The 12,552-nt window shown below is 44.9% G+C and overlaps 1 protein-coding gene across 1 annotated transcript in view; it reads right to left on the reverse strand.

Moving 5' to 3' along the window:
• Positions 1 to 12,552, reverse strand: part of ptdss2 (phosphatidylserine synthase 2) — a 98,067-nt gene that overhangs the window by 39,722 nt on the left and 45,793 nt on the right. Inside the window, exons 6-8 of the mRNA XM_048545830.2 lie at positions 10,507 to 10,557; positions 9,071 to 9,184; positions 1,255 to 1,373 (exon numbers count right to left, since the gene is read on the reverse strand). Of these exons, the coding sequence (XP_048401787.1) occupies positions 1,255 to 1,373; positions 9,071 to 9,184; positions 10,507 to 10,557 (284 nt within the window). The remainder of the gene's footprint in view (positions 1 to 1,254; positions 1,374 to 9,070; positions 9,185 to 10,506; positions 10,558 to 12,552) is intronic.

A 12,552-nucleotide genomic window follows, 5' to 3' on the forward strand; every position in this document is an offset into this window, starting at 1 on the left:
AAAGGCAGTGATGAAGCAGCTGAAAATGGCTAGAATTCCTCACAGCAGTGTCCAATGTCTTGGGGCAGATATGACTGATCCTCAACAATTACGACACCTTCCTTTAAGCTAAAGCCCCAGCAGGTGGAAGCTGTGATTTGATCTGGAGTTGTGTGGCCCTGGTGGAACCCAAGTGAGCATTGGTGAGCAGGTAGATTAGTTCTAGAGCATGTCTTCAGCAGTTTGCTTCGAACATGTTGAAAATGAATTAGTTGAAGACTGGCACTGTTGATTGCAGAACTCTCAGGAGGCATCCAAGGTGGATAATCCATGTGGCATATCTTTTGGATACACATGCTGGGGGTTCCACTATTATTGAATATGGGAACATTCATGGAGCTTCCTCCTTCCATTAGTAGCTTAATTGTTCACTACCAGTCCAACTGGATTTGGCAAGACTGAAGAGCTTTGACCTGATTTATTGATTGCTGGTTCACTTAGCTCTATTTGTAACATCTTGCTTTCTCTGTTTGGCATGCATGTGGCCCGGTGCGGTGGCATCACCAAGTTTAAAACTATCAAAGGTTTCATGGCCATTATTACTGACAGCAAATTTATTTTTTGCCAGGTATTTAATTAACTAAACCTAATGTTTACAGCTGCCATGGGTTTTGAACTCCTATCTCTAGAACATTTGTCCAGTCCCCTGTAATACTAGGCCAGTAGCATTGAGCATTTGATTAGTTCCAGTCTCGTCTTCCAAATTATTTGCATGTTTAATACAGACAACTTCTAATCCAGTGGAAATACTTTCCGTCTGTAAACCACTGACACTGAGATGAATGCCAACTACAGTTAATTATGCTGAAATAATGCCAAAAATGTTAATTAGTGGTTTGTATGCACAAAGGATCAGCTCCCAGCATTCACTACTTTCAACATGTTACAGTATTCTTAAATACACATTTGCCTGATCCACGATGTTGTCTGTTCCTCAAACTATGCCTTCTATGATATAGAGCACAGCCACAGTCTGAGAACATTAACTAACAACAGTCATACGCCTAAGGAATAAAGGTATTCACTGCAGCGTGGTTAATGCTCAAGTATCTGCGTAGGTGTTTTTACACCACTCAAGTGGCAGTTAAATATTCCTAAAATAATCCTCAGCAAGAAATTTTTATCCCTTCTCTGATATATTTACAATGAGCCAGCATCTAATGTGCACCACATAATGACCCCACCCGACATGCCTTGACAACCAAATTCACTTACTTGTAAGAGTGAATGTTCCAGAGTCCTTGCCAATGATACGGTTTCATTGAAAGCCATTCCAGTGTCTTCATTGCACAATAGATTCCAAATCCATTACACAGAAAGACATCCATTATCCACTGTAAACAGAAGTACAACTTTACAACCTTTCCACAATAGTTGGGAAAGGAAAAAAACACAGCTCGTTCTATACACGCAGCACGCAGGTTTGAACATGAACAAACATTCTTGTCTTGGATTCAACAGGTTGTGGGCTCAAGTCCTACTCCAAACACTTTTTTCCTGTTTGCTCTTAGGATTTAAGCATCACTGGCTAGGCCAGCATTTATTGTCTGATTGTCACTAACTTCCCAGAGAGCAATTAGAAGTCAATCACATTGCTATGAGCCTGGAGTCACATGTATGCCAGATCAAGTGAAGACAATTTCGTTCTCTAAAGGATATGAGTGAACCATATAGGTTTTTACAACAATCGAGAACGGTTTCATGATCACCATTAGACTCTTAAATCCAAACTTGATTTCATTGAAATCAAATTCCACTTGCTGCCATAGCAGAATTTGAACCCATGCCCCCAGAACTTTACCTGGATCTCTGAATTAATAGTCTAGCAATAATATTACTATGCCATATATTTCAGGTAGCAGCTCAGGGAAGCATCAAGGTTGTTTTGTTGGAAGCATCACCTACGGAATGAGGTATTAAACCTTCCCAGAGATGTAAAAGATTCCACAGCACTACACCAGATAGCTGTGGGTATGAGTGAGCAGCTTTTTTTTGTATGTAGAAAGAAGTAACCTGAAGACTTGGGTGGCCGGGTGATTTTAAGTATGATGAATTTGGTAGCAGGATATTAATTATACTCATCTGTAAATCAACTACCACAGCTTATCTAGTCATTACTTAATTGCTATTGGTTGAAATTTGTCTCAAAATTCATTGCCACAACAGGGATTAGATTTCCAAAGTACTCAGTAAGTTGTAAAGTGCTTTGACACGTCTTATGGGTCTGTCTTTCTTTAAATACTCAAAATGAACTTGGTGAACAACTTGCCCTCCTCTTTACTATCAGATCTGAATGCATCATCACAAAGAGAACTGTCATTTCTTCTGCACAATACTGTGTTCAACTGTAAGAACACCACAACCAGCAGAATTTACTGCAGTTCAAAACATTTTTCACAAGTTTTATAAATTATCTTCAGCCCCTGCAAAGCTCACCTTCCACTTTTAATCTCAAAAGAAACCAAAGTAATGTTATTGACTGCTTGCTTTGTTACCTTCCCTTCTTACTGCAAGTCACTTAAGCACACCTTCCCGCATCTCATTCTCAGGAGTTGCTCCCTGAACTCTTCCTCATCTCATTTGCATACGTTTGAAAAGCTACCACTGGGACATGTGACCAGCCCTCATTCCCCCATCATTTCTATTCCTCCTGCAATTCTATTCCAAACTTGACTTCCTGGACCCGATCCTTGATCTGGCCCACTTCAGCAGGATGACAATTATCTAAGTAACTGAGGTCAAAAGAACATGGGGCTTGGTGCAGGAGTAGGCCATTTGTCTCTATGAGTCTGTTCTGTCCTTTGAAATGCTAATTGCTGATCTGGGTTGTAATCTCACATCCACATTCCTGGTGGGCTCACTAGTACCCTCGACTCTCTGGTCGCTCAAAAATTTATCGATTTCAACTTTGAATAAAGTCAATGGCACAGCTTCTACAGTTTTTGGAGAAGACAATTCCATAAATTAAAAACTCTGAGAGAAGGAATGGGAAGGGGAGCTGAAATGATTCGCAACTGGGAGGTGCAGTTGTTTCCTCATTTTAAAAGGGAGATACTTTACTTTTACACTGTGCTCCTGAGGTCTAGTCTCTCCTACAAAGGATTATCTGCCTGGTATTCACCTAATCAAGTGCCCTCAGGATCTTGTATTTCCCTTATTCTTTAAAACACAAATTGGTATTGGCCAAGAGATAATGGGAACTGCAGATGCTGGAGAATCCGAGATAACAAAGCGTGGAGCCGGATGAACACAGCAGGCCAAGCAGCATCTCAGGAGCACAAAAGCTGATGTTTCGGGCCGAGATCCTTCATTAAAAGAGGGGGTCAGGAAAAGGGTTCTGAAATAAATAGGGAGAGAGGGGGAGGCGGATCGAAGATGGATAGAGGAGAAGATAGGTGGAGAGGAGAAAGACAAGTTAAAGAGGCGGGGATGGAGCCAATAGAGGCAGTGTAGGGAGGGGATAGGTCAGACCGGGGAGGACGGACAGGTCAAGGGGGTGGGATGAGGTTAGTATTAGGAAATGGGGGTGTGGCTTGAGGTGAGAGGAGGGGATGGGTGAGAGGAAGAACAGGTTAGGGAGGCGGGGATGAGCTGGGCTGGTTTTGGGATGCAGTAGGTGAAGGGGAGATTTTGAAGCTTGTGAAGTCCACATTGATACCTTCGGGCTGCGGGTTTCCCAAGCGGAATATGAGTTGCTGTTCCTGCAACCTTCGGGTGGCATTGTTGTGGCACTGCAGGCGGCCCAGGATGGACATGTCGTCTAAGGAATGGGAAGGGGAGCTGAAATTGATTCGCGACTGGGAGGTGCAGTTGTTTACTGCAAATGGAGCACAGGTGTTCTGCAAAGTGATCCCCAAGCCTCCGCTTGGTTTCCCCGATGTACAGAAGGCCACAACGGGTACAGCGGATGCAGTATACCACATTGGCGGATGTGCAGTGAACATTTGCTTGATGTGGAAAGTCATCTTGGGGCCTGGGGTGGGGGTGAGGGAGGAGGTGTGGGGGCAGGTGTAGCACTTCCTGCGGTTGCAGGGAAAAGTGCCAGGTGTGGTGGGGTTGGAGGGGTGTGTGGAGCAGACGAGGTCACGGAGAGAGTGGTCCCACCGGAAAGCAGATAAGGGTGGAGATGGAAAAATGTCTTTGGTGGTGGGGCTGGATTGCAGATGGCGGAAGTGTCGGAGGATGATGCATTGGATCCGGAAATTGGAGGAATGGTATGTGAGGATCAGGGGGATTCTCTTCTGGCAGTTATTGCGGGGACAGGGTGTGAGGTATGAGTTGCGGGAAATGCAGGAGACACAGTCAAGGGCATTCTCAACCACTGCGGGGGTTGGGGGGGGTGGGAGGGGCGCGAGCGTTGCGGTCCTTGAAGAATGCGGCCATCTGGGATGTGCTGGAGTGGAATGCCTAATCCTGGCAGCAGATGTGGCGGAGGCAAAGGAATTGGGAATAGGGGATGGAATTTTTGCAGGAAGGTCGGTGGGAGGAGGTATATTCTAGGTAGCTGTGGGAGTCGGTGGGCTCGAAATGGATATTGGTTTTTATGTGGTTGGCTGAGATGGAGACAGAGAGGTCCAGTGAGGTGAGGGATGGGTTGGAGATGGTCCAGGTGAACTTGAGGTTGGGGTGGAAGTTGTTGGTGAAGTGGATGAACTGTTTGAGCTCCTCTTGGGAGCAAGAGGCGGCGGCGCCGATACAACCATCAATGTAACGGAGGAAGAGGTGGGGTTTGGGGCCTGTGTCGGTGCGGAAGAGGGACTGTTCCACGTAACCTACAAAGAGACAGGCATAGCTTGGGCCCGTGCGGGTACCCATGGCCACCCCCTTTGTCTGTAGGAAGTGGGAGGAAGCAAAAGAGAAGTTGTTGAGGGTGAGGACGAGTTCGGCTGGGCGGATGAGGGTGTCGGTGGAGGGGGGCTGGTCGGGCCTGCGGGACAGGAAGAAGTGGAGGGCCTTTAGACCATCTGCATGGGGAATGCACGTGTATAGTGACTCGACGTCCATGGTAAAAATGAGGTGTTGGGGACCGGGCAATTGGAAGTTCTGGAGGGGTTGGTGGTCGGAGTTCTGCTGACGCCGGCTGTAAGGCCGGGTTCTGTCGGTGTCGGCGTCAGCAGTGGGTGGAGTTGCGTCGGCGATGGCTTGCAGAATGCACAGCCCTCCGCTCCAATCCCACCTCACCATAAAACCTGCAGACAACAGAGGAGCAGTTGTAGTATGGCACACTGACCTCTATATCGCTGAGGCCAGACGCCAACTCTTCGACACCTCCTCCTACCGCTCCCTGGAACATTACCCCACCCCCGAGCACCAATCCATCATCTCCCAAACCATCCACAGCTCATCACCTCAGGTGACCTCCCAACCCTGCAATGCCTGCTTCTATCTCCTTCCCAAAATCCCACCTGCACTGGTCAACCCATTGTCTCCACCTGCTCCTGCACCACCGAACTCATCTCCACCTATCTGGACTCCATTTTCTCCCCCTTGGTCCAGGAACTCCCTACCTATGTCCATGACACCACCCACACCCTCCACCTCCTCCAGAACTTCCAATTCCCCGGTCCCCAACACCTCATTGTTACCATGGGCGTCCAGTCCCTATACACCTGCATTCCCCATGCAGATGGCCTCAAGGCCCGCTGCTTCCCACAGGCCCGATCAGTACCCCTCCACTGACACCCTTATCTGCCTAGCCAAACTCGTGCTCACCCTCAACAACTTCTTTTTTGATTCCTCCTACTTCTTACAGACAAAAGGGGTGGCCTTGAGTACCCACATGGGCCCAAGCTATGCCTGCCTCCTTGTAGATTATGTAGAACAATCTCTCTTCCGTACCTACACTGACCCTAAACTAAACCTCTTCCTCCGTTACATTGATGACTGTATCGGCGCCGCCTCTTGCTCCCACGAGGAGCTCGAACAGTTCATCCACTTCACCAACACCTTCCACCCCAACCTCAAGTTCACGTTGACCATCTCCAACACATCCCTCAACTTCCTGGACATCTCTGTCTCTATCTCAGGCAATCACCTAGAAACCAATATCCATTTCAAGCCCACCAACTCCCACAGCTACCTAGAATATACATCCTCCCAACCACCTTCCTGCAAAAATTCCATACCCTATTCCCCATACCTTCGCCTTCGCCATATCTGCTCAGAGGATTAGGCATTCCACTCCCGCACATCTGGGATGTCCTCGTTTTTCAAGGGCCGCAACATCCCCGCCTCAGTGGTCAAGAATGCCCCCGACCTTGTTTCCTGCATTTCCCGCAACTCATCCCTCACACCCTGTCCCCACAATAACCGCCAAAATAGAAGCCCCCTCATCCTCACATACCAACCCACCAACCTCCTGATGCAATGTATCATCCTCCGACACTTCCGCCATCTGCAATCCAACCCTATCACCAAAGACATTTTTCCATCCCCACCCTTGTCTGCTTTCCAGAGGGACCACTGTCTCTGTGACTCCCTTATCCACTCCACACTCCCCTCCAACCCCACCACACCCGGCACTTTCCCCTGCAACCGCAGGAAGTGCTACACTTGCCCCCATACCTCCTCCCACACCCCCATCCTGCACATCTACTCATGTGGTATACTGCATCCACTGAACCTGTTGTGGCCTCCTCGACATTGGGGAAACCAAGTGGAGGCTTGGGGTTAGGCATCCCCTGCAACCGCAGGAAATGCTACACTTGCCCTCACACCTCCTCCCTCACCCCTATCCCAGGCCCCAAGATGACTTTCCATATTAAGCAGAGGTTCACCTGCACATCTGCCAATATGGTATACTGCATCCACTGTACCCGGTGTGGCTTCCTCTACATTGGGGAAACCAAGCGGAGGCTTGGGGACCGCTTTGCAGAACACCTCCGCTCGGTTCGCAACAAACAACTGCACCTCCCAGTCGCAAAACCATTTCCCCTCCCCCTCCCATTCTTTAGATGACATGTCCATCATGGGCCTCCTGCACTGCCACAATGATGCCACCCAAAGGTTGCAGGAACAGCAACTCATATTCCGCTTGGGAACTCTGCAGCCCAATGGTATCAATGTGGACTTCACCAGCTTCAAAATCTCCCCTTCCCCCACCGCATCCCAGAACCAGCCCAGTTCATCCCCTCCCCCCACTGCACCACACAACCAGCCCAGCTCTTCCCCTCCACCTATTGCATCCCAAAACCAGTCCAACCTGTCTGTGCCTCCCTAACCTGTTCTTCCTCTCACCCATCCCCTCCTCCCACCCCAAGCCGCACCTCCATCTCCTACCTACTAACCTCATCCCACCTCCTTGACCTGTCCGTCTTCCCTGGACTGACCTATCCTCTCCCTACCTCCCCACCTATACTCTCCTCTCCACCTATCTTCTTTTCTCTCCATCTTCGGTCCGCCTCCCCCTCTCTCCCTATTTATTCCAGAACCTTCACCCCATCCCCCTCTCTGATGAAGGGTCTAGGCCCAAAACGTCAGCTTTTGTGCTCCTGAGATGCTTCTGGGCCTGCTGTGTTCATCCAGCCTCACATTTTATTATCTTGGAGGCTTGGGGGCCGTTTTGCAGAACACCTATGCTCGGTTCACAATAAACAACTGCACCTCCCAGACGCGAATCATTTCAACTCCCCCTCCCATTCCTTAGACGACATGTCCATCATGGGCCTCCTGAAGTGCCATAATGATGCTCCCAGAAGGTTGCAGGAACAGCAACTCATATTCCACTTGGGAACCCTGCAGCCTAATAGTATCAATGTGGGTTTCACAAGCTTCAAAATCTCTCCTCGCCCTACGGCATCCCAAAACTAGCCCAGCTCGTCCTGCCTCCCTAACGTCTTCCACCTCTCACCTATACCCGCCTTTCACCTTCAGCCGCACCCCCATTTCCTAACTACTAACCTCATCCCGCCGCCTTGACCTGTCCGTCCTCCTCGGACTGACCTATCCCCTCCCTACCTCCCCACCTACACTCACTTCTACTGGCTCCATCCCCGCCTCTTTAACTTGTCTGTCTCCTCTCCACCTATCTTCTCCTCTATCCATCTTCGATCCACCTCCCCCTCTCTCCCCATTTATTTCAGAACCCTCTTCCCCTTCCCCTGTTCTGATAAAGGGTCTAGGCCCAAAACATCAGCTTTTGTGCTCCTCAGATGCTGCTTGACCTGCTGTGTTCATCAAGCTCCATGCTTTGTTATTTTGGTATTGGCCAAGTTATTCAACCTTCTTTTAAAATAAAAGTGTAATGTTTTCAATCTCAGAAATAAGTCAAATGAATTTTTTTATAAACTTCTTCAAACGCAGTTAAAGCCTTTTCAAATAAGACAACAAAAAAACGGACACAACACTCCAGATGTGATTTTACTAAGGCCTTGTACAGCTTCCCAATTTATATTTCAGCTGTTGCAACAAACAACAAAATTCCATTTGTCTTCTTAGTCACTTGCTGTGCCATTTGTCTCTCTGTACCACTGAGTTCTGCAATCTCTCTCCATTTAAACAATCATGTACTTTTCCCTCCTACTTGTTTTTCAAAAAAATTTCAAAAAAATCCTTTAGTTTTAATCTCTACTCCAAAACTCTCCATTCTCCTCCTTCACTTTCCTGCTCAGTGTTCACACTTTCTTTTTCTTCTTACCATCTTCAAGAGATTTAGGAGGCCTTACTGCACATAAGCAGCACTGCAGCAAAAATACTGGCAATACATACACAAGCCAAACACTATTGAGAGTTCTGAAGTTATCATCTCTGGGGCCAAAGCACTAGCTCTGCTGTCCCTCTACAGATGCGGCCAGACTTGCTGAGTTTCTCCAGCTATTAACGTTTCTGCCTTTTTTCTCACTTATTGGGAGTTTGTCTTCTCCTAATACAAATATCAAACCTTCTCTTGTTACAAATGCTTTTTAATGCAATCAACGATAACAATAAATGAAATCACTATTTAGACAGTGAACACAATTAGAATTTTGTTCAGTGCATGTAAGCAATTTACATCAATAGTCAGCACGGGGCAAGTATTCATGCAGATACATACATGATCCCACCAACATTCACTGAAATTAGGTAACTGATGCTCCAGACTGTACTCCAGGAACTCAAACATCACACTAATTATCATACACATCCACCAGTCTCGAATCATTAGTGTCTGGACAGAAAGAGAAAGGGACATAATTATCTGGTATGTGACCCTAAAAAAAACTAATTATGAACATTTGAATGGAATATTTTTTCCATTACATTTACACAGTTATTGAAAGCACATTTCTTTCAAGCCTGAAGAATGAGGCTGCAAGATAAGATATTGAATGATTGTACAAACAAATAATGCGGTTATGAGTTTAAGGACACCAAATCTTCTTATCTAGTTGACAACAACTACCACAAAGAACATGTCAATCAATATCTCGGTAGATTATCAAAACAAAGGTCAGGCATTGGCCCAGAAAATGCAGACTTAGCATCGTTACATGGACTTGTATAAAGTTACTATCTTGAGGATTCTAAAAAGAAAGAAATGAAATCTTTTTTCTGCAAATGCAAAGTTTAGGGCAGCAGTCAGGTGATACAAAAGTGAAGTCAGGAAACAGATCATGCCAGACGTGTAGAACCCTCTTCCACAAATTGGAATTTGAGGGTTGGTCAATTATTAGTTTTAACTCTATGTATGATAGAATCTTAACAAGACATATGGAGAGAAGAAGGGTGGTTTGTGGAGTTAGGTCAAAAATTAGAAGGGACATAGGAGAAAAAGCAAGGGAGTGAAACTAATCAGATAGCACATTCAAAGAATCACACAGATTCTTTGGGCCATTCTCTCCTACACTTATTTCTTTTTTATTCTAAAGATGTGTACAGCATGCAAGATTACCCTGTTTAAAACTAAAGATGATGATAGCTCATTAAATATTAAAGGTCAAAGAAAAATCAACGCTTTTCGATATTTTCCAATTAACCTGTTCAGAGATGTTATTGCACACCTTGGGAGCAGTTGGGACTTGAACATGGGCCTTCTGTTTCAGAGGTAGGGACATTACCACTGTACCACAAGACTGTTTGAACAGGTTAGCATCAGGAACATTTATAACCCAAACTGGCAGGATTCAAAGCTGCACGGGTGACCGCAATAGATTTAAATTCCACTGCCTTAACCACTCAGCTACGATTAGAGGCCAACCCTTTAAAGCAATGCTGCAAGCAGATGATGAGCGAAGCTTGGAAGTTGCCTGGAAGGATTAGTTGAGTTTTTTTCTGGAAATTTACTTATGTCTGCAATCAGTTAAGTACATCCCTACTATAAGTGTACTTCAAAACACTAAAATCAAGAAAACAAAACTGTTAGTCTGCCATCTTAACGTTTACAGACAAGATTTAATACTACCTTTGTAACGCAAATGATGATGAGAACACCATGGGGCTTTAATAACATGAGAGAGTCATGAAGGAAAGCTTTTCCAGTTCTTATCTCACCTTAAGGTACCAGCCCAGGAAGTGGGCCGGGACAAATCCATCCAATTTATCCTAAAACAGAAGAAATAAAACTCAAATGTTTAGGAAAAGCTTTTAATTAAACTTCAGATTTCAACATTTTAGCATACAAAATACTTGCCATTTCACCAACTGTCTGACAAAATTAAGATTTTACCATTGTTTGTAAAAAGTGTCAATGTGCCTTTTAAAAAAGCTACTTGACTTCACTAATCGATCGCTGGGGAGAAAATAAATGAACAGATTACATAAATCTCAACAGCTGATTATCTAACTTTACTGATTATGGTTACAAAAGCAACAGAATGCGAGGCCTGGACTAGATAGCCAAGAAATTTTAGTTACACGGGACCAATGGACTGACTGAACAACAGTTTTGGGCTCTTTGCAGAGTGAATTCCTGATCATTGAAAACTACATGTGACAGACACTCGTATGACGACAAAAAGGAGAAATTGCAAAGCTACACATGAAGCCCTCAAGATAGCCAATCTATTTTCTTGTTTAGAAGTGTTTGATCTCTCTGCAGGAAGGGAGAAAATGGTAGCAAGAAAATATAGAAGAATCAAACTATAATCCATCCTTATACGTGCTTGCTAATTTTCAAAATACAAAGGGAAAATTATATACAGCATTTGAATAATAAATGGACCTGAAACCTTCATGGGCAGATGTTTAAAATTAAACAATGCTATTTCCTTCATGGTGAAGCTTCAAAGCCATTGTTCTGGTTAAATAGTGTTGAGAGCTTTGATGCTTTGTAACAGCTTAATCCAATAAACCAATGTCCCTCCAACCACATACACTGAGTAAAAAACTGGTAGAGGGAAAAGTTGTTGATGCATACTGGTTTGGAGACTGAACATAATTCACTTTCAATGCACACACACAAGTAACAAACACAGAAGGCAGCTTTCCAGTTGGGTTATTGCAAATGTCTTAGACAAAACAGTAGTTTTGTGATAAACATCGGCTTTCTACTGTGATAGAAGGTACCTATCAAATAAACTATGAACTGAAATTATATCAAAAATAAATCTAACAAGTACAGTAAGTTAAGGCTGCAATTTGATAACAGCAATTCTTACATACAATGTAATTTTTCTGTGTGGCAACTTCCACCCACACAAATTCCTTAACAGTTCATTGGAATTTGCTCCAAAGGTAGTGCTACTCCCTGCTTCTTTACCAAAATGATCATATTAATAAGATGCTGCTTGGCCTGCTGTGTTCATCCAGCTCCCGACTTTGTCATCTCCTGTATTAATGCCGCAACTCTCTCAATAACTGTTGTTTTCAATGGGTTGTATTATTCGGCGTATGACCGAGTGTAGTTTTGGTCAGGGTCCAAACTATCCTCACCTGATGTTCCTTCACCTAATCCTTCAATTCGGATTTCTGAATACCGGTTAGAGGAGCTGCAACCCTGGTCAATTTTCCTTCCTTAACCCAAGGCAGCTGTGAGGTTAAATCAGACCTTACAGACATTTCTACCCTAAAGGTCAACTTTTTAATCCCATATCCTCAACAAAACAAAAGCCACCTACTTACAGCTCTGCAACAGTTCTCATCTCTGCATATTTCTTGGCTCATTTGCTACTAAAATACTCTTCCGAACTTTGATATTTCTAGACTTAGTCATTTCATTGGAGCCCTAGTTATCTTCCTATCTTGCTCCTTTGGAAACTTGATCTTAGACACATTGTTTGTATCTTCATTCAAAGTAAGTCCTGCTTATCAACAGCCCTGTATTTGATAATCTACATTGGTCCATGGCTCAAAAACAGCTGCAATAAAATTCTCACTCCTGTTTTCACATCCCAATATGGGTTCTTCCTTCCTTATCTCTGTGATTTCACTGCCCCTTCAAAATGTGGCATCTGGAACATTCCCAATTTCTCCTGTCTCAGTATTGGCAGCTGGGTCCTCAACTGCCCAAGTGAGATGTTCTCGGATGCTCTTCTTAAACCTCTCTGCTTTTAAGGCATTTATGAGAACCTACCACTTGGACAAAATATTTAACCCATT

Source organism: Stegostoma tigrinum, chromosome 17 (genome assembly GCF_030684315.1).
Source record: "Stegostoma tigrinum isolate sSteTig4 chromosome 17, sSteTig4.hap1, whole genome shotgun sequence".
Classification (NCBI taxonomy): Eukaryota; Metazoa; Chordata; class Chondrichthyes; order Orectolobiformes; family Stegostomatidae; genus Stegostoma; species Stegostoma tigrinum.